The 22,233-nt window shown below is 39.3% G+C and overlaps 1 protein-coding gene across 1 annotated transcript in view; it reads right to left on the minus strand.

The window, feature by feature from the left end:
• The window catches only part of LOC126470164 (intermembrane lipid transfer protein VPS13A-like), a 762,201-nt gene that overhangs the window by 94,216 nt on the left and 645,752 nt on the right, over positions 1 to 22,233 (minus strand). The window contains exons 55-58 of the mRNA XM_050097791.1: positions 17,982 to 18,147; positions 17,716 to 17,906; positions 17,280 to 17,475; positions 14,742 to 14,903 (exon numbers count right to left, since the gene is read on the minus strand). Coding sequence (XP_049953748.1) covers positions 14,742 to 14,903; positions 17,280 to 17,475; positions 17,716 to 17,906; positions 17,982 to 18,147 — 715 coding nt within the window. The remainder of the gene's footprint in view (positions 1 to 14,741; positions 14,904 to 17,279; positions 17,476 to 17,715; positions 17,907 to 17,981; positions 18,148 to 22,233) is intronic.

A 22,233-nucleotide genomic window follows, 5' to 3' on the forward strand; every position in this document is an offset into this window, starting at 1 on the left:
GTTGTGGTGAACACATTTTATTATTAATGACATTAATACAAATAGGCTGGCAGAGAGAACTGGAAAAAAATCTGCCACTAAGTATATATAATATTGTGAGTCTAGAAGGGCAAATGGTGATACTAATCTAAGCAACAACTTCAAAATAATTCTCTTCTTGTATTTTATGTCAAACTTTCTGTCAGTGACAAGGCAAACAAATTATGTAACCTATAATTTACTTTCCCAGGGCTTTTCACTAGTATGATAGTCACACTACCAGCACAAAGACAAAATGCCAGAAACATAATAATGCAAAAACAGTGTTCTGCTAATGATTCTGAAACAAAGCCTGCACCTGGAAAATTGATAACAACTTTTACAACTGACTCTAAAGAACATACTTTACTTTCTCACACTTTGGTAACTATTACCCATATGCAAATGAAAAACAGGTCAAGTATTACCACTTAAAATCTTACTGACACGTCATCAGCTGAATGTCACATTGTGTGACAAAAGCCAAAGAGTAACTCACACCTCAAATACTTTAACATTGTTTAGAATTATTCTCCCACCTAACAAAATAGAGATTCTGCAAAAGTGAAGTAGGTAAACATGTTTAAAATCTAATTTAATTGTGGAAACCAGAACATAATTAAAGGTACACCATAACAGTGATTGTGCTAAAACAGTGTATATTTTGCCATGAAAACAGAGAACATACAAATAAATGTAGTAGAAAAGTTCTGGTAGAATGTAAATACTTTAGGATTAAAGGAGACCTGTCAGTAGAAACTAGAAGTGTTGGGTTGTTGATAGACTCACACAAAAGAAGGAAAACTTGCTACTTTTCATAGTTATCCTTCGACAATATTGAGTACAAACATACATACACTCTCACCCTCATACATACACATGCCTATGCCCCTACACAGTGCCACCTAGACTGAGATTCACAATGTTATTTTCTGGCAGATGGGCTGGTTGTGGCAAGGCTACTGCTAGGTGCGATGTGTAGAGAGGGGGTTGGAGGCAGGCAGAGGGACTGATGGTTGGTGGCTAGCATTTAAGAGGGAGGCCAGTTTGTGGCTAGGAATGTGTGTGTGGGGGGGAGGGGCGAATGATAGATATGGTTGTAGTGGCCAGTGGGAAGCAGCACACACTGAAGGCAATGTGAGGACATGAACTGGGAGGGGGTGACAGGGTGAGGAAAGACAAAATTGTTGGGTGAAGGGTTCAGAGACTGTGGCTTACCTCAGAGTAAGGCCAGAATGATTATGAAAGCAGAAGATGAGTTGCAAGAATAACTCCAATCTGTGCATTTCAGAGAAGCTGGTGGTGGAGAGAAGTATGCAGGTGCTTTGGGTTGTGAAGCAAGCATTGAAACTGAGCATGTTGTGCTTAGCCAAATGTTGTGCCACCAGATGGTCAACCTTGTTCTTGACAACAGTTTGGCAGTGGTCATTGATCCTGATGGACAGCTGGTTGGGAGTCAGACGAACATAAAAGGCTCTGCAGTGTTTGAAGCAAAGTTGGTAGATGTTATGGCTGCTTTCACATGTGACTTGGCCTCTAATGGTGTAAGATAAAAGTGTAACTTGAGTAGGGGATCAGGTGCTGGGCGGTTTGATCGGATAGTTCTTGCACACTGGTCTGCCACAGGAATATGATGCCTGTGGTATGGGTTTGGGAGTGGAAGTGGCATGGGGATGGACTTGGATGTTGTGTAGGTTGGGTGGGTAATGGACCACTGCTTTGGGAGGGATGGGAAGGATCTAGGATAGGATTCCCTCATTTGTTTTCTAGGAGTCGCTCATTTGCTATCCAAACTGTGGAATTCCCCCTCCCCCCTCACCCCACCCTAAAATATGACCACAAAATTTCCTTCTATGGGTTCCACTCCTCATTTGACAATGACTTTTAACTTTTCAGAATCCATCAGTCCTTAGCTCTCATGAACCTGATACTGGAAAAACACCTCTCCATGGCACAGGCTTCCCTGAAACACCTCTGCTCCCCCCACAAGATACTGTTACTGTGCAATCCTTATTACACACACAATGCCTCCTAAATGGAAACCCTTGCACTGCAGGGGCTTGAGGAGCATTGCAGACACTACTTCCATAAATTGTCCAACCTGCTGACATCCTACTCCTGCCTTGGGGCACTATTATCTAACATGCTGACATCCTGCTCCTACACTGGGGCACTATTACGCATCAACACCCATTCTTCTCACAGTGAACCTCCTTGTCAACCCCACATAGCACCCAGACACTTCCTAGCAGACCTCTTCAATTTACCACATCCTACAAAGCTCCCTTCCAACACCCTACAAAACCCAGAACCTAAGCAAACCAAAAACCCTGTTATTAACCTCTCCACAAAATACTCAGTCCCACAGAATTCTGAGTCCTATCCAGAGTCCTAATTCCTCAGCCCCACCTGCAAATTTAACCATACTGGAAGTGCCAAGACGAACTCTCCTTCTACCGATCCCTAAAGTGGAAACACTTCTTCTCCAACAATCCCTCCAACCAAAGCCCACCTGATCCCAACACTGAACCTTGCATCTCCCAGTTGATAACACCATGCAACTGTGACCCTCCCTCCCACGTAGCTACTCTGTAGTCACCTTTCACAAATTACTTACCTCCAACTTTGCCACACCATCCTTCCGCAGGTCCCTTCATAAGAACACTAAGCTTTTGTCAGAAGGAAATACAGCCATACAAAACCTGAAAATGAATCCAGACCTAATCATCCTCCTTGCAGAAAAGGGCTCCCCCACTGTTGTGATGAGCCACAGTGACTATCTGATTGAAGTCCTCTGGCAAATGCCTGTCCAACTCCACCTACAAGCTCTGCCAGAGTGATTCCATTCCAGAAATCCAACATAACCTCCAATCCTAACTGAAATCTATATAAACTTCCCAGAATCTCTCAGCTGACTCCATCTTCACCCCAACAACACCCAAAACAAACACTTCCACATGCTTCCCAAAATCCACAATCCCAACAATCTTGGATGCCCCATTATAGCTGACTATTGTGTTCCTATTGAAAGAATTTCTGCTCTTGTTGACCAACACATCCAAACAATTTCCCAAAACCTAACATCCAACATCAAAGGCACTAACCATTTCCTTCACTGACTTTCCACCACCTTAAACCTTCACTATCCAGATCCCTATTAATCACTATTTATGCATCTACTATATACATCAACATTCCTCATGCCAGTGAACTTACTGGTATCAAACACTACCTGTCCCAATGACCTTCAGACTCCAAACCCACAACCTCATTCCTAATACATCTTACCAACTATATCCTGACCCACAACTACTTTTCCTTTGAATGGAAAGTTTACAAACAAAACTACAGCACAGGCAAGGGCATCCACAAAACACCCTCCTATGTCAACCCATTTATGGGCCATCTAGAGGAAACTTTCCTAACCTGCCAAAAGTCTGAATCCCTACTCTGGTTCAGGTTCACTGGTGATATCTTCATAACCTGGACTCAGGGCCAAGAAACACTACCCACATTCTTTCACAACCTCAACACCTTTTCTCCCATCTGCTTCATCTGGTCCTCCTCTACACAATGCACCACCTTTCCAGATGTTGACTTCCACCTCACTGATGGCTCCACCCACACCTTTATCCACATTAAAACCACTAATCACCAACAGTACCAGCATTTCGACAGCTGCCATTCCTTCCACACCAAAAGATCCCTCCCACAGAGCCTAGCAACCTGTGGAAAATGTATTTGTAATGACAGGAACTCCCATACCCAGTATGCTGAAGGTCTCACAAAGGCCTTCACAGACAATGATACCCCCCAAACCTAGCCCACAAACAGATTTCCACTGTCATATCTTTACACACCCCCAATCTTCCCACTACCCCCAAGAATCAGCTACAAAGGAACACCCATTTTGTCACCCAATATCACCCCGGACTGGAACAAATGAACCATATCCTTTGCAATGGCTATTGATTATCTCTCATTCTGCCCTGAAATAAGGGTCATCCTATGGAAGATCCTTCCCTCTTCTCCTAAAGTGATGTTCCAGCTCCCACCCAACCCTTTGCCACAGGTATCATATCCTTGTGTAGACCAAGGCACAAGACCTGCCCAATCTACCCACCCAGCACCTCCTCCTCCTGTCCTGTTATAGGATTATCCCATATCATCAGAGGCAGGGCCACCTGAGGAGGCAGCCATGTTGTATCCTTCTGCAAACACTGCACAGCTTGTTATGTTGGTATGAGTTCCAACCAGCTGTTCCCCATGATGAATTGTCACAACTAAACCATTGTCAAGAACAAAATTGACCACCTGGTGGCACAACATGCAGTTGAACACAACATGCTCAGTTTCAATGGCTGCTTCACAACCCGAGGTATCTGCATCCTCCCATCCACCACAATCTTCTCAGAACTATGCAGATGGGATTTATCCTTATTACACATCCTCTGCTCAAGAATTGTCCTGGCCTCAATCTCAGTTAATCCACAGCCCCCAATAGTTTCCCCTTCCTCTGTCCTATCATCCCCTCCCAGCTCATATCCCCATGTCACCTTGAGTGTGTGCCAGTTCCCACTGGCTGCTACAACCATACATGCCACCCCTCACTCCTAGCCAGCAAACTGGCATCCCTCTGAGCAACTAGCCACCCATCTGCAGTCCCTCTCCCTGCCTCAAACTTCCCTCTCCTTTTAAGCACTCAACCCAGCATCACCCTCACCACATCCAGCCCATCTGCTGCAAAATAGCATTACCACAGTCAGTCTAGTTGGCACCATGTAGAGCATAGGCATGTGTGTGTGTGTGTGTGTGTGTGTGTGTGTGTGTGTGTGTGTGTGTGTGTGTGTACTTTAGCTCATCAAAGGATAACTCCAAAAGCTATCAAGTTTTCCCTTTGTGTGTGCCTATTGACAACTGAATGCTTTTCAGTGAGTGATCTCCTTTAATCCTAAGGTAATAACTTACAAATAGTTGTTTAGTACAGAAAATAATTTTTGTGGATGTACCAGGAGGAAATAAGTTGTTTACAACTTGTACAGCTTTATAAAAATATCACAGCAAGCTGAGAAGATGATGCTTAAACATGTAAGATCTATAGGGAACATTCCTTAGCTCATTGATACTTCTTCACTATCACCAGTACACAAGCTACACAGGTCTTCCTTTGTTAAAAAAACTGTGACTAATCTAAGTTTTAACATATCTCAAAGTAATTATCCATCAATAATTAAAGTCATGTCACTTAATAAAAAGGTAAAATTATGCCTACATAAAAATGCACACTCCTAGTTTTTCATGTAAAATAGGACAGGACTACACATTGAGAAACTGTGTGTGGCATCTGTGGTCAAGTATTTGAGATTTTTCAGTCGAGCTCTCACTGAGGCGAACTCAAACTGAATAAACTAGAGAGTGAAATATATGTCATAATTAATAGCAATAGTGAACTGTTAGATGTACAAATATTGAGTATTATTGACCACTGCATGAGGTCTCCTGAAATAGAATGTGTTATCATTGTTCAGTCTGATACATCAATTTTCATGAAAAAAATTTAAGGGTGGAAACAGCTGCATATTTATAAAAGACAGTATTAATGTTCTAACACTGAATATATGTGACTGTCATAACAGTGACAAAGACACAGAATTGCCTCATGTAGAGCCCTCAGATACCAGTGTTTTTTTAATATTAATTTTATATCAACATCAGGCAACTTGAGGGTCTTCTACAAGAGGGACCATTTAATCTATACAAATGTTGTGAATTGCTATGATTGTGATTTAAACATTAAATCTCCAACCAGGCTAACAACTCAAGTACTGAGTAACATAGAATGCAGAGCACATTCTGTAATCTCAGAATTCTCTGGTCACAATGCATTGATTACACAGATAAATACTTTAGATCTAAAGGAGACCACTCATGAAGAAGCAGAAGTGTTTATTTGTTGGTGGGGGAAAAAAAGAACTTGCAAAGTTTGATAGTAATCGCTTCTCAAGCTGGAATACAAATACACATAGAAACCACACAGACACAAACTCTCTCTCTCTCTCTCTCTCTCTCTCTCTCTCTCTCTCTCTCTCTCTCTCACACACACACACACACACACACACACACACACACACACCACACACACATGACTATTTCCCTATTTGGTGCCGGCTGGACATGTATGGGCACAGGCCTGTGTCTGCAGTGAATGCATGTGTGTGTGTGTGTGTGTGTGTGTGTGTGTGTGTGTTTTCTTCCAGCCTGAAAAACGATTACTCCAAAATATAGCAAGTTTTCTTTCTTTTTTGTATGTACCTGTTGATGACGAAGGCTTTTACCTTTCAGTGATTGGTCTCCTATACACCTAAAGTATTTCCATTCTACCAGAACTTTCCTACAAAAATACACAAGTAAGTTTGCAAATGAGCAAGTCTCAACTAAAATAAGATTGTAACACAAAGCAGAAACTACTCCGAAGGCAGTGTGCTTAGTATTCTTACCCATATGTGAAGAGAAAATTGGCAGACTGTGTACTACTTTCTGCCATTGCCTCAACTACCATTTCCCTTTAAAACCAAAAAAGTGTATGTACCAACAGAAAACCCTCAAGCAGATCACCACAGATATCATCACATCAGATAAAAGAAAGAGAGATTTTTTTCTCACCCAAAAGATTTTAAGAAATACTTCACTACTTATAACAAGGTCTTTAGAAATTTAGTTAGTGTATCCAAAAAGCTGAAAAACAATAACCTACTGATATCATCATGAGACAAAAGTAAATGGATGTAAAAATCCATAAACACAACCAGCTGTAGTAACACACAGCTGTCAAATGAAATTAACCTAAACTTAAATTGGAGATTAGTTTCCAATAAAAAGTAAAGCAGATGAATTCAACTCACACTTCACTAAAACTGCTGGAAGTCTCATAGATCACCTCAAGAATAACCATCTTCCAGAAATTGACTCACATATGCGCAGTGATACACTGTTCTTACAACCAACATCACAACCAGAGACAGAAAAAATAATTCAAACCAAAAGAATGAAGAAGTCATTTGCAATACAAAACACAATCCAATGCTTCCTTTTCCTTGGGGCAGCAAAATTACTATAGGCCCCTATCCCATACAATAAACTTCTTATTCCTGAATGTCACATTTCCAAATAAACTCGTAACTGCAGAAGTTTTACCAGTACACAAAGAGGAAATAAAGGAAGATACTAGCAACTACATACCAATTTCAGTATTCTCAGTATTCATCCAAATATTTGAATATACTACAGTCACCAGACTTAGCTCATTCCCAAAGAAAAGAAAAATTTTATCCTGTGTTTAGTTTAGGTTTCAAGAAAAGAAAGCTACAGCTGATGCAGTATAAGTATTCCTTTATTTCACTCTAAGACTTGATGACATGCAGCCAACATTAATGCCTTGGTGCAGAACGTTAATTCATATAAAATAAGAGGAATTGGCCAGGACGGAGTGTTTATCTCAAAGAAAATGAACAATATACTCAAAAAAATGAGATTAAGCCTTAATAAATTTCTGGTACTGTAAATTTCATCCATAAAACCATAAGACATGGGGTTCCACAAGGCTCAATCTCAGGCCTCTTGTAGTTCTTGCTTTATATAAATGATTTTCCCTTAACCTTACCCATCAACAGAGTTTCTCTCTCAGCTGATGACACCATGATTTGATATCTGACACAAAAGAACCACTTTAGACTGCACTGAATAGAAGCACAGCCAAAACAAACTTATATCTTAATGTAAACAGACTGCTCCTTAATGTAAAGAAGACAAGCCTAAGTTTTTACACTACACAGAAACTTCACTGGTTCCCACTATATCACAGAGTAGTAAACATGCTAAATTTGTCAAAGGAACAAAACTTCTAGAAGCTTCCATCACTGACCCACTCATATGGAAACATGACTGACATAACCAGAACTAAACTGAGTAAAGCATGTTTTATTGTTAGTTTGGGGGACATGAGAGAAGCCTCCACGAAAGGTGTGTCCTGACACCTAAGCCTTACACATCCGGGCGTCCCCTGGGTGTCTAGGTATACCTAGACGGCTGATTCTCTCACACCAGAAGCAAACAAACATGTGAGTAAATAAATGGTCCTTATCAGAGCCAACTTTAACGATCATATCTATAAATACTGAAGGCATATCATCAGCCAAAGAACATCTGTTATCCAACCTCTGCTGTGACAAAAAATGCAACGTCCTGTGTATACAAGAGACGCATAGAGATGAGCGACAGAGACGACCAAAAATACTGGGCATGAAAGTAGCTGCAGAAACACCGCACTCTCAGTATGGAAGTGCTATATTTGTAAGACCAGGGCTTCAGATAATCAGTGCTCACTGCACCGTAGTAAATAACATCGAAGTCATCTCAGTGGAGCTGAGTAACTGCGTGGTTACCTCTGTGTATAAGCCCCCTTCGGCTGCATTTTCCTTCACACCACCCAGGAACTTCCATAACAGCAAGACGTCTGTAGTAATCGATGACTTTAACAGCCATAGTCATTTGTGGGGATACTCTGACGATGAATGGGGAGGCAGTCCTCTCCTGGGCTGAATCCTGCCAGTTGTCTCTTATACATGACAGCAAGCTACCCCCTTCCTTCAACAGTGGCAGGTGGCAACGTGCATTTAACCCTGACCTCCTCTTTGTGAGTGAAGACATCACACAGCTTTGCTCCAAATCAGTGTGCTCGCCCATACCAAAGACGCAACACAGGCCACTACTGTGTGAAGTTCTTCCAGCAATAAGTCCACAGGAGGTGAATTTCAAACAGAGATACAATTTCAAGAAAGCTGATTGGAAAAAAATTTGCCAAGATGCTGGACAAGGAGATTAAGTTTGTGTGACCTATCCCTGAAGAGTATGACAGCTTTGTTCAAACTGTCAAACATTGCTCCAGGGCACCAATTCCAAGAGGGTGTAGGACAATGTATCTGCAGGGTGTGACACCTGAAACAGCTGCTCTGCTGGACGGACACTATTGACTATATGAAGAAAACCCTTATAGCGAGGAAACTTATCTGGCTGCGCAAAATACTCTCTCCTCAATCTCTGAGGCAAAGAGAGAACAGTGGATTAAACTGATGACAGAATGTGAGATGAGTAGAAGTAGTCAAAAGGCCTGGAGATTGTTACGACACCTTAACAATGATCCCTCCCAACCTAATATGCATACAAATGTGAAGGCAGACCAGATCGCACACCAGCTTTCGAAAAATGGTAAACCTGACCATACCAGTAAAATCGGGAGACAAACCCTGGAAAGGGAGCCCGAACAAGAGGGAAACATTCTGTCTCAACCATTCAGTTTGAATGAGCTCGACTCAGCTCTATATAAGTGCAAAAAGTGCTGGCTACTCGAGCTAATGAATAATTGTGTCAAGAGTGGCAAGATACCAAATTCTTGGTGGAAAGCAAAAATTACAGCTATACATAAACCAGGGAAAGACCGGGATGACCCCAAAAGCTATAGGCCAATCTCCCTCCTATGCCACCTGTATAAGGTATTGGAAAGGTTGATCCTCCAAAGAATTACAGAGATGATAGAACCATTACTGATCCCTCAACAGGCAGGATTCAGACAAGGGAAGAGCACAGGTGTTGAATTTGACACAGCATATAGAGGACGGCTTCCAAAGGTGGCAGATAACAGGAGCGGTGTTTATAGATCTTTCAGCCGCCTGTCAACCACAGACTCTTGTTGCTGAAGCTATACAACCTCACCAAGGACTACAAACTAACCTGTCTAATTAGAAATCTTCTGCAGAACCAAAGATATTTTGTGGAATATCAAGGACAAAGAAGCAGATGGAGGCAGCAGAAAAATGGGTTGCCACAGGGCAGTGTACTGGCACCCACCCTCTTCAATATATACACTAAAGACCAGCCATTACCAGAAGGAACACAAAGCTTTATATATGCAGATGACCGAGCAATCACAGAACAAGATCACAGCTTTGAGAGGGTGGAGTGGAAGCTAACTGATGCTCTGAAAAAATTAACTGCCTATTACAGGGACAATCAATTGAAACCAAATCCTTCTAAGACCCAGACCTGTGCTTTCCACCTCCGAAGCAGACAGGCTAGTAGAAGCTTGCGGAGAGATTGGGAAGGAACCTCTTTAGAACACTGCAAGACTCCAAAATACCTCGGAGTCACTCTGGACCGTGCTCTTACATATAAGGAACACTGCTTAAAAACAAAGCAAAAAGTGGCTGCCAGGAACAATGTGGTTAGGAAGCTGACTGGAACAACATGGGGAGCACAGCCAGACACAGTGCGCACATCCACATTAGCCCTCTGCTACTCTGCAGCTGAGTACGCTTGCCCAGTAGGGTGCAGATCTACACATACAAAGAAAGTTGATGTTGCTCTGAATGAGACATGTCATATCACTACGGGTTGTCTAAGAGCCACAGCTGTGGAAAAACTGTACTGCTTATCCGGCATAGCCCCCCCCGGACATCCGAAGAGATACAGCAGCATGGAGTGAAATGAAGAAGGCATTAACATCCGAAGCCCACACACTACATGGCCACCAACCGGCACAGCAAAGACTTGTGTCTAGAAAGAGCTTCCTTCACAGTACAGAACCACTCGCTGACACTACACATCAACACTGGGAGAAGAGATGGCAGGTCAGATGCCAGCATCTGGAGGAGTGGCTGATCCCGCAAGAAGTTCTTCCCCCAGGCCACACAGAGAAATGGTCCACATGGAAATCACTCAACCGTCTGCGTTCTTCTGTCACAAGATCCAAGAGTAATCTGGAGAGGTGGGGCTTCCAGGTGGACTCTCTCCAGTGTGACTGCGGAGCTGCCGTGCAGACATCAACACATCTACTACAATGCACATTACCTCCAACTGTGTGCACCATGGAGGACCTCGTAAATGCTACACAAAGTGCACTGGACATTGCAAATTTTTGGGCATCCACTGTATATATTAAAATCACCTTATGTTTGACAACACAATCTGTGTCTAATCATTTATTTTATTCTTGGCTAGTTTAATTTATAAATCATAATGTATGTATGTAGTAATGTATCTAATATTTATTTATTTATTTATTTATTTAATTTTTTTTTTTGACACGATAAATAAAATTGTTAGTTCAACAAGAAATGCAGTAGATATCAGTACTCTGATATCAGTGTGCTAGAATCAGTGAGGTTGTTTAAACTAAAATGAAAGCAGTTATAACAACACTGTTGAAATAGCTAAAAGAAATGTGTAAAGCAACCTTTTTTAGAAACTGAGGAGATTACCCCTCTAAAGTCAATATATACTAAAATTTCTACATATAACACAAAAGAAGCATTAAACTTAATGTGAATTCAGACTGGTATCACCATGACACAGACAAAAAAGGTTGGTTCCCCACTTGATTAAACGACACAGCAAAAGTGTTAAATATAAGGGAATAAAATTATATATCACTACTTCCCCCCCCCCCCCCCCCAAAAAAAAAGAAACTTAAAGGATTTTAGAATTTGACCTGTCATAAAAAAAAAAGCTGCACGCTTGAATAACATTAGGCATATGTGAAATCTTCTCGGGTGATCAGCCGAGTAAAGGCGTCGTCTTCTCGCAACGTTTCGAAGGGTTTCGTACCCATCATCTTCAAGCGAAGTGATGGGTACGAAACCCTTCGAAACGTTGCGAGAAGACGACGCCTTTACTCGGCTGATCACCCGAGAAGATTTCACGAATGGAATACGCCGAGAAAGTCTCAAATCACATTAGGCATATGTTTAACCCCTAAATGCCTGAATAAATTTAAAGATGAAAGATCAAAATCTAAATTGTTGTGGTTTAGGGGTAACTGAAACACTTAATAGACTGCAGCAATTGTCAGAAGTGTTGGTAGCCTTATGAAGAATCAGCATCTATAAGCACTGGCATTCAAAATCAGTTAACTTTCCAGTTATTATGAGAGCATTGGTATGATGTGAATTTGTGAAACTCAGCATTAAGGCGTTCAGTTATGTTATCTGCTTCTGTTTTATATGCAATAGCAAGTAAATGGATAACCAGGTATGAATTATTTGCTGTAAATCTTACAGTCTGAAACCTACTTGACTAATGTGATTACAATGTTGACGTCATGTAATGGCCCACATAGTTCTGTAACAACTCAGAAAAAACAAGCAGTGACACAGAAATGAAAGAGAACTGCCCAAATGGATGCTAGCATCTACTAACTTACTAAATAAATGTTTATTTAGAAAAGCCTCTCTTAAATTCCAGGACACAATTTCAAAGTGATAACTGGCCTTTCATGGCATGGTGAAATACGAAAAGAATAAAGAAAAAATGATGAAACATCAAGTCCTGTCTCATAGATGACCCTAATTAATGTCCTCCAGGAAGTCAACTGCCTACAGCTACCTGGTGCACAATAAATGACACAAGAAAAGGTAATACTACATTTAGAGCCATGCCTCCATAATAGTTTATACCGGAATTAACTGTGTGTAACTGTGGTTTTTGTGTAAACTGTCACTACAAGGAGATTGATGTATGATAACGATATTGTTTCCTTTAGTGCTATATTGACTGAATGCAATGGACAATGAACTGTAATAGCGAATACATGTAAATCTATTTGTTGATCAGTTTACTTTTCAAAAAGAGTAAATAAATTACAGATCTCTATTGCAATAGTGCACAACATAAAAATTGAAAAATCTCTTCCTTTATATACAAGCAAAAATCTTTGTATGACCAGCTGCATATATTAAGCCACAAGGTGAATAATCAAACACTATGAAAGAGACATAATGCCTCTTTACAACATAACAGGGTAAATTATATTTTGGTATCAATTTCATTATTTTTTTGATCTTGTCACATAAGGTTCACAACAATTACAGGTGTAAAATGAGTTTCAGCTATGGATATGGATAATTTTCTGGGCTGTGGATAGGGATATTTTTCAGTGTGTGTATTCAGCAAGCACAATTTAGGTGTGTGTGTGTGTGTGTGTGTGTGTGTGTGTGTGTGTGTGTGTGTGTGTGTGTGTGTGTGTGTGCGTGTGTGTGTGCACACATACTCTAGCTCAAACAAGGACTCATCTGAAAGCTAGTGATTCAGTCTTCTCTGTGTGTTTGTCAATGGCTCAAAACCTCTACTATTCAGTGAGTTCTTACCTTTACTCCTAAATTACATTAGCTTCACAAAAGGTTATACTGGAAGTCAAAAGAAATTCTATTGTTCTCTAGACCGAGTATATTTATTAGGAGACATCAGAAAAATCTGTAAATAGAGCAGCATACTGTAAACAGGTGTATTAAATACCTACCTGCAATATAGGTGTGAGTAAGACTAAGAAAAAACTATCAAAATCTGTCCTGTTTGGTATCACCAACCCATCCCAAAATTACCTCTTTAAAATGTGATAACTTTCAACTAAATTACCTTCTGTGTTTTTATAAAAGCACTAATCCAAATATTTACTGCAATCTGGACAATAAATGCTTATATCACAGTTTAATAATGGTATTCTTTAATTTTTAAGAATGGTGGCTACATTGAGTGCCACAACATATAAATTTGCTCACATTGGAAATGTTGCTCTCACAGTATTCATCCTATTTACAATGATACATTGGTCGTTAACACTGTAAGAGCTCACTGAGTGCACCATTTTTTACACATTTCTCCATTGCCTTTCAGCTCCCTAACCCTCAACTGAAAGAAGTCAAAAGACTTTGAATCTTAAGAACTAGATCTTCTCTTTTTAATTTTTTTTTGTATTTGTGGAAACTAATACACTTTACTAATTACATGCTACTGTTGATTTATTTATTAAGAAGCTTCTATTACAAGTAAACAAAACATTTAACCATCTTTTGGTATATACTTTGAGTATTAATCTTAAGAGGTACTCTACATGAAGCACAAAACATGATCACCACTTTTTAGTTGACAACACTATTTGAGCGAGGTGGAACTTGGTCCCATCAATCCACATTACTCTATACAAAATTCTTTGGGGGGTGCGGGGGGGGGGGGGGGGGGGGGGGGGGGGGGATGGAAGTCCTTTGTCTCCATTCCCTTCTCTGATCACAGCGCAGAAAAAGTTAATGGATAACACTGCACAAATTTTGTTAAAAATGACTACAGAAATTACATGGGACAGCACATAAAACTTGGTATAGATACATAACACACTTGTATAATTTTTTAGTATAGGTGTCACACAGTGCTAGTGTCCCAATGGGAAGAATACTGTTAACAGTTATTTTACTTTTACTATTTTAGATGGTATGCAAAATATTTTATATTTAACTAAGGCTCAATATAACAATTGTTAACTGTATTCCACCAATTTTCAAATTTGACAGATGATATAGATAAAAGTGTTTCACTGAACCAGATTAAAAATAAATGCTACTGGGTTATGCAATAGCACAACATTATAATTTAGCAACATATACTATAAACAAACATAAAACGGGAAACTTGAGTCCCTAAAAATTTATCAAAATGTAAACCTACAATTAAAGACTGAAGCCTATACTTGCAAACATCACAAATACCACAAATAAAATATCAGTGAATAAAATTATATCTGGAATTAGTAAAATGTTTGTTATTCACTACAGAAATTTCACTATGTCTTGAACTCTACTTTGCACATTATTTTTTGGCAATAAGAAATCCAGGCCTAGTACCTTTCTGTAGTCTTCACCAAAATTAAGGCTGGAACGGTTTTCACCTAAAGATGAGGATATAAGAGAAGCTGAGCCCATGGCACCTCCAATAATGTGCCCAAACAGGCTCTGAGCTCCATAGCTCAAGCCTTCAGCAAACTCTTCTGGACCTTCCATAACACCCTGCAAAACATGTAAAAAACAATTCTGCAGTGGATTATTATGAATAGAAAATCAATAACATAAATAAAGCTAGTAAAAGCCACATCTGTGGAAAAATGAATTTCAGTTTTAGATTCTGTGTGGATGAGTGCTACTAGGCAAGTAAATGATCACACACACACACACACACATACACACACACACACACGCACACTGCTTGACACAAAAACTGAAAGACATGTCAGATGTCAATATAACTTTGTATACATGCACACCATAGGGGTGGGTATGTAAATGATTAATAGAGTTGCAATTCTCTGTCACAAGCAGAAGGGCCATCAAAGTGTATTAACATTGTTCATGTTTAGTGCTGTTATCAGGCACAGTAAATTGTATAAGAGATGTGAACAGTGTCAGATATTGAGTGATCACAGTGAAGGACATGAAGAACATGCGTACAAGTATGAGACAGTGTTATCAGCACCTGAAAAGAGTTTGAATAGGGCTTCATTGTGAGTCTCCATTTGGCTGGCTGATGGAATCATCCTATATCCATATTTGTAGAGCAGTCAGCCATAGTAGTGACCCCCAATGTTGGACTTTATAGGAGCATAAGGATAGGCGTACATGTTGTCAAAGTTTTGGTCGACTGTGTCTGAGCACCACAATACAGGATAGTCAAATTGTGCAACAAGCACATTGAAATCCTGTCAAATCTGTGCCTGCCATCTGAGACCAACTAATGGACTCCCTGTAACATTCTGTGTTATTGCACACTATTGATTGGGGACAAGCAACAGACAGACAGAGGAATTACCACCCAATGTGTAGTCTGCTGTTAACATCTCAATAAAAACAGTAACATTTGAAGGAGTGCCATGACTAGGAAGCATGGACTACGGATGAATGGTGTTATGTTGTTCATCAGTGTATCACAGTTTTGTGCTACCCTTGATAACCATCATCAGACAGTATGATGGTAGCCTGGGGAGAAGTACCAGGTTTCAATATTTAATGCAAGCACAGAGGAGGTACTCCTGGCATCATGGTGTAAGGTGCCATTGGGTATGACGTCAGGCCATGAATGGCAGTAATTGAGAGACATCTGGACTGAACACACAATGATACATCACAGACATACTATTTTCTATGTGTTACCCCTCATGTGACAGTATGATGGTGCCCTTTTTTGCGATAAGGGTGTGCTAGGCCACACATGACCTTTGTCTGTGTGAACTGTACACGTGACGTTGAGGTACTCCTGTGGCCAACAAGATCTGTCTCCGATAGAACAAGTAATGGGTCCAGCTTGGATGTCAACTCCATCCCAGTGGCAGTATCCAGGACATCAAGCCCCAGTTACAACAGTTGTTGGTCTGTGTGCCTCAGGAGAGGATATAACAATTTTAAGATACTCTTCCCAACTGAATCAGTGCACATGTCCACACTAAAGGGGGTACAACATCATCATACTGATAAGTGGGTTCATCCTGTCAAGCTCTTTAGAAATCTGATTCAGTTTTGTAATTACTGAAATAACATCACGTATCCTCTCAGTTCACAAAGATTAATTTTGTTTCCTCCTTCTCTTCTGTGTAACAAATTTTCTTTTTTGCTGTGTGTGTGTGTGTGTGTGTGTGTGTGTGTGTGTGTGTGTGTGTGTGTGTGTAATTACCACCTCTTTCACAAATCACTCACTTATTTATTAGTTTCCTTTTCTACTACTTCACCTGAGACTGAAAGGTATGACAGTTAAAGATATACAAACAGTATGTTTTTGGAGAATGCTCCAGATACATCACAGCTTTTTCATATGACATAATAAAATATGAAATGAGCCCGTGTTGATACTGGTGCTGCGAAAAGAAAAAAAAAATTAAGACAGCACAGGGAAGCTCTGCATTGGTTTCTCATGCAAAAATTTTTGCATTTAGGGCCTTGACACTAACCTGCCCATAGCTCTACAGAAAAGTGATGTGATTACTTGCATCATGAAAAAGGTAATATAAGATGAAAGAAATGCATTAAACTTTTAGAGGTATACAAATACTACCATAACAAACATTTAACATTCTTTCCACTAGGCATTGTTCACCACATATAAGGAATAAATACCTCACTTTTAAATAATTTTATTTCAAGAATGGGTCTTATGGACCCCTTGATTATTATAAAAAGAACTAACAACTATAAAAGTTCATATAAATGTAAGTAAAAAACTGAACTGTATTAGTCACAACCACCTTATAGTTACACAGTCATACATTAAATCCAAGGAGGAATCATTCAGAACAGAGAAATAAAAGGGTTTCCAATAAATTCATGTGCCTTATATGTTAAAGATACAGTTAATCATTACATAAGAAGATATCAAAAATCATGATATGGAGCTCTTACCAAAAAAGGTTCATAAAAGAACTCATCAGTACCATCCGAAAAGTCTGTAATTAATCCATATGGGTTTCCAAGAATATCAATTCCCAAAACAAGAACATAAAACTGCTGAATTATCTGACTCAAGTAATGAGACTGAATATCAGAAACTTGTTGGCAGAATGTTGTGCATATTCCTTTTTGTTCATAATAAGCCATACTGAAACAAAGAACAAATCATTGTATGTATGTACATTGTCAGTGAAAAATATGCATTAAAGAAACAACAACATCATAAAGCTATAAGTACATAAGAAAATAACAAAGTATAGAATATTCTCCAAATTTATTTAGTAAATTTCTGTATAAACTCCCACAAATACTTCATTTAACATTCGACTTTTTTGCTTGATCAGTAGTAGCAATAAGTGTAACCAGAAAATACTTCTTTCCTACTTACTTCAGTTTTACTCCTTTAACTTCAGTCAGGTTAGTGCCAAATGATGTTATGAAGATGTCAATCATATCAGAACTAAAGAAATGTTTCTTTCTTCTGGAGATTAATGGGCCATGACATGAGAAACTAAACAGAATTTTAAGAGGTGATAAGTGGATATACTCAATAACTATTTTTCGATCATTTATCGGTACCTGCGAAAAAAAAAAATCTTTTTAGTGTTATTATATTCAGAGCAACTGTAAAGGGTGATAGTGAATTCAAGTTACCTTTGGCACAACATTTGCAAGAGGCATGTGTACTGTAGAAATATCTGCTCTCATTCTTACAGATGGCTTCACTTCATTCTCCCATTTTGCAAAAATATCATACACTGATAACAGAAATCCTGTGTCTATTTGGAGAGCAAATTCTTGTATTAGTATTTTTATGTACCTGTAAAAAACAGAGAACATTTGCAAATTTAACTAGCACTGAACTGCGCACCATATTTATGAAATGTTTTAGGAATCTGATATTTGTATCACATCACAAAAATTATAAGACCGTATCCTGTTTTCCAAATCATATAATTAAGTAAATTAAAACATTACATCAAGTGAAGAAACTACAACTAAGAAATGAAAAGTACAGAAAATTTAGGATATAAGAGAGAAAGAATTGGCAGAGTACATTGAAGGAAAATGGTCATAGAGGTAAAATATTAAAATAAACATATGTACAGTAACAAAAAGAAGATATGTTCAGTAATACATGATTAATAGAAAGTTACAAACTGGAACATCATACATAATATAAACTTCCTGATTATATGTACACACAAACAAACAATAGCTTTACAGGGAAAAGACAAGGTGTCAACAAGTGTTGAGGTCATGATTTGTGTTTATGATGTACTAACTGGCTTTCAAGACATGTTAAAAGAGTCCATTAGTTGGGAATGCTGAACTGCATAGTCAACTTTCTTTTGATATGTTAACCAACATTCAGTTCATTGTGAATCAGCAATGATTACAACTACATGTAATAATACTAAGATGGCTGTTACAAAGCAGTTACTGGCCATAGGTCTCACATAATTCTGCACATCTGTTTCTTTTACCCGGGCAAGATGTAAGGAATTTTTGAGGACACTGTTCAATAATTGGTATAACTGGTATACTGCTCACAGGTTGTGGTAGTTAAGTGGCAGCCTCAAGTGAGACACCTACAAATTTATGAAAATACAATTTTTGGGCATGAACTCTAAACTGAGACTTTCTGCAGTTAATAAGAGACATTTTTCCTGTGATGATCTTAGGAGAAGGTTGAAATTTAAAGCAATTGTAAACAATTTATTAGGGATTTATTGTCACTGGGGTTCATCAGTGTTGTTTGCTTTTTAACTTTAGGTGACAACTGTCACACAAGAAAGCAATAAGGATAAAGTCCTAGTAACAAGAGGCTCCTTCATTATATCATGTGACTGGTATATGCATCTACATCTACATCTACATCTACATTGATACTCCGCAAGCCACCCAACGGTGTGTGGCGGAGGGCACTTTACGTGCCACTGTCATTACCTCCCTTTCCTGTTCCAGTCGCGTATGGTTCGCGGGAAGAACGACTGTCTGAAAGCCTCGGTGCGCGCTCTAATCTCTCTAATTTTACATTCGTGATCTCCTCGGGAGGTATAAGTAGGGGGAAGCAATATATTCGATACCTCATCCAGAAACGCACCCTCTCGAAACCTGGCGAGCAAGCTACACCGCGATGCAGAGCGCCTCTCTTGCAGAGTCTGCCACTTGAGTTTATTAAACATCTCCATAACGCTATCACGGTTACCAAATAACCCGGTGACGAAACGCGCCGCTCTTCTTTGGATCTTCTCTATCTCCTCCGTCAACCCGACCTGGTACGGATCCCACACTGATGAGCAATACTCAAGTATAGGTCGAACGAGTGTTTTGTAAGCCACCTCCTTTGTTGATGGACTACATTTTCTAAGCACTCTCCCAATGAATCTCAACCTGGTACCCGCCTTACCAACAATTAATTTTATATGATCATTCCACTTCATCACTGCATCAGGGTTTCCTGGATGTCAATGGAAACTTAACAGATTATTACCAGTCATAATAGCTACAGTTGCTAGAGGGCAGCTTTCGAGAACACTATTTACTGGTTTAGTAGAGGACAGAGGTAATTTTTATGGGAATCACTGCCTCATAAACTTTTACAGAGATAAGACAGAAGGTAAATTTTGATGATTGGACAATCTTTGAGGCAAAGTGGATGTTAATCAAAATGTATAAAAAAATCGGGCATAGAGGAGTGAGACTGATATCTGGAAGGTATCATGGAGTTATGTGTTTGGCACTAGTGGAGGAGGCTGTACCTGCCAATCTTAAGGTGTTAATATTATGGGAAATGAAGCTGGGAGAGGAACCTAAAGATGGAAAGAACACTTGCCCTCACTTTTCAACTAGTTACAGTAAAATGGTACACTACTTACATGTTCCTCACTAGTGTCTGACACAGCTTTGTCAGCTTCCTCATTCCCTTATATTCTCATATGCCTCGGTACCTAGCAGAATAATACTTCTTTCCATTTCCATCATAACAACAGAAGATTATTCTGGATGGTCAAAACATTTTATACACTAGATTCATTTGTTGAATTCTCTGCACAGCAGTAAGGCAGTCTGTGTAAGTAAGAAACTTCTTACCACCATCACATGTAACTTGTCTCAGTGCCTTTATAATAACACACAGGTCAGTACTGAGTACTGCAGATTCCTTTGGATTTCAGAATCTAAAAGCATTGTCTGGGAAAAACTACCTTTTCTCTTGGCAGTAGGTGATGTCATTAACTAGCATGTGAGTGCACTATATCTGGAAAGCACAGATCTCTTACTTCTACACTGCTGTTAAGATCAGTTGCTACCTGGTCAAGGCAGCTAGTTAACCTTGCAGATTTCATAATTTTTATGGGGTTTTTGGTACTGAGCATTAAAATTTCCAACTGCCACATTTGTCAGTTTCTACTAGAGGAGGAACATTAAATTCACTACATTTTATTATATTTTTAGAGATACTTTGTCTAACTTTTTTTAGGAATAGAGCCAAGCTTCTAAGTTTCTATTTCCACTGGGGAATCTATGTACAAGTATCAAACATATATTTAATTTTAAGGTGCTCATCTCTTTTATAATTTCTCAAAAATATAGAAGTACCATCAATTGGAAGTTTTGTCTGCAACACAGAAAAACTATATTTTGGGTAATACATGTATGTAGAATGAGTATCCTTTAGTCAGTGCTTGCTAATGCACAAGAAAATAATGTACAGCTTATCACATCAAAACCAGAATCAAGTCTAAATCCAAATGCTTGATTGTCAGTGAAGTGAAAAACATAACTGAAAGTGCATTAGAGCACCAACGTACAACCAGAACAGAACTGAACACCTAAATGAGAAGTGTAGCTGTTTGTATAAAAATCAAATGTTCCAGAATATACAAACATTACAAACATAAGAAATTTCAATAACATTCCAGAACTGATAAATCCTTAATGGCAACTAAATGTGGGTGGTTGGATTTGAACTGTCACCCTGCAACATGTTAGTCAGTGACACTAACCACTATGCCACACTGCATGCAGCACATATCTTGACATTGCTCCCTCTCCTAGACAAACAGCAGCTACCTGCTTAAGAACCTCTCATTGGAGCTGACTACAACTCCCTAGATCCAGATCTTGTCAGTTGTCCTCTGTATGACAACGCTGGCAGATCCTCATGTTCTGATCATGTTGTCACATCCAATTCACTGCGAGGGGCTTTGAAGGAAGCCCCTTCTATTGAAGCTTTTCAATCATTGAGTGGGTCTTCAGTTTCCTTTAATGAGAAGACCTCATTGTCAATCTGTGACTCTGTGGTAGTGGGGCTTCATATGGAGTACATGGACAACATCTCTGCACTTTCATCTCTGTGATGAAGTGTGATAATCCTCAACATCAAATGTAACACCTGACAGGTGATGAAGGATACAATATGGCTGCAAATAGTACTTTAGTAACATTTCCAATAGTCCCATTTACCACATCAGTGTAAAAATCCATAACAAGTCTCTCCGGCTGTATTGCACTGGCTGGTATTTGATATTACAGTGGTCTTTGTCTTCATCCTGGGTGTCCAGTGCTTGGATATGAGTGAATTGTCTTGCTTCTTCAGTCCTGGTGATGAAATGGTTCACATAGTCATCATGAGTATTGTTCAGCTGAAACAGGAGCAGTATAGCCAATGCCATTCAGCGTTTTGTAGTGTTGTACGTGAATCTTATGAGATGCAGTACTGTATTCCAGTCGCTCTGTTCAAGAGCATATCTGCCAATATATTATTAAAGTGTTCTGTGAGACCATTTATCTGTGGATGGTTGAGAGTTGTTATCACTGGGTGATGCTGCAGTGTAAAATAACCTGTGATACTAATCTTGACTGACAAACTTTTGTAAAATCATAAATGATCACACATGTG

This window comes from Schistocerca serialis, chromosome 3 (assembly GCF_023864345.2).
Source record: "Schistocerca serialis cubense isolate TAMUIC-IGC-003099 chromosome 3, iqSchSeri2.2, whole genome shotgun sequence".
Taxonomy (NCBI): domain Eukaryota; kingdom Metazoa; phylum Arthropoda; class Insecta; order Orthoptera; family Acrididae; genus Schistocerca; species Schistocerca serialis.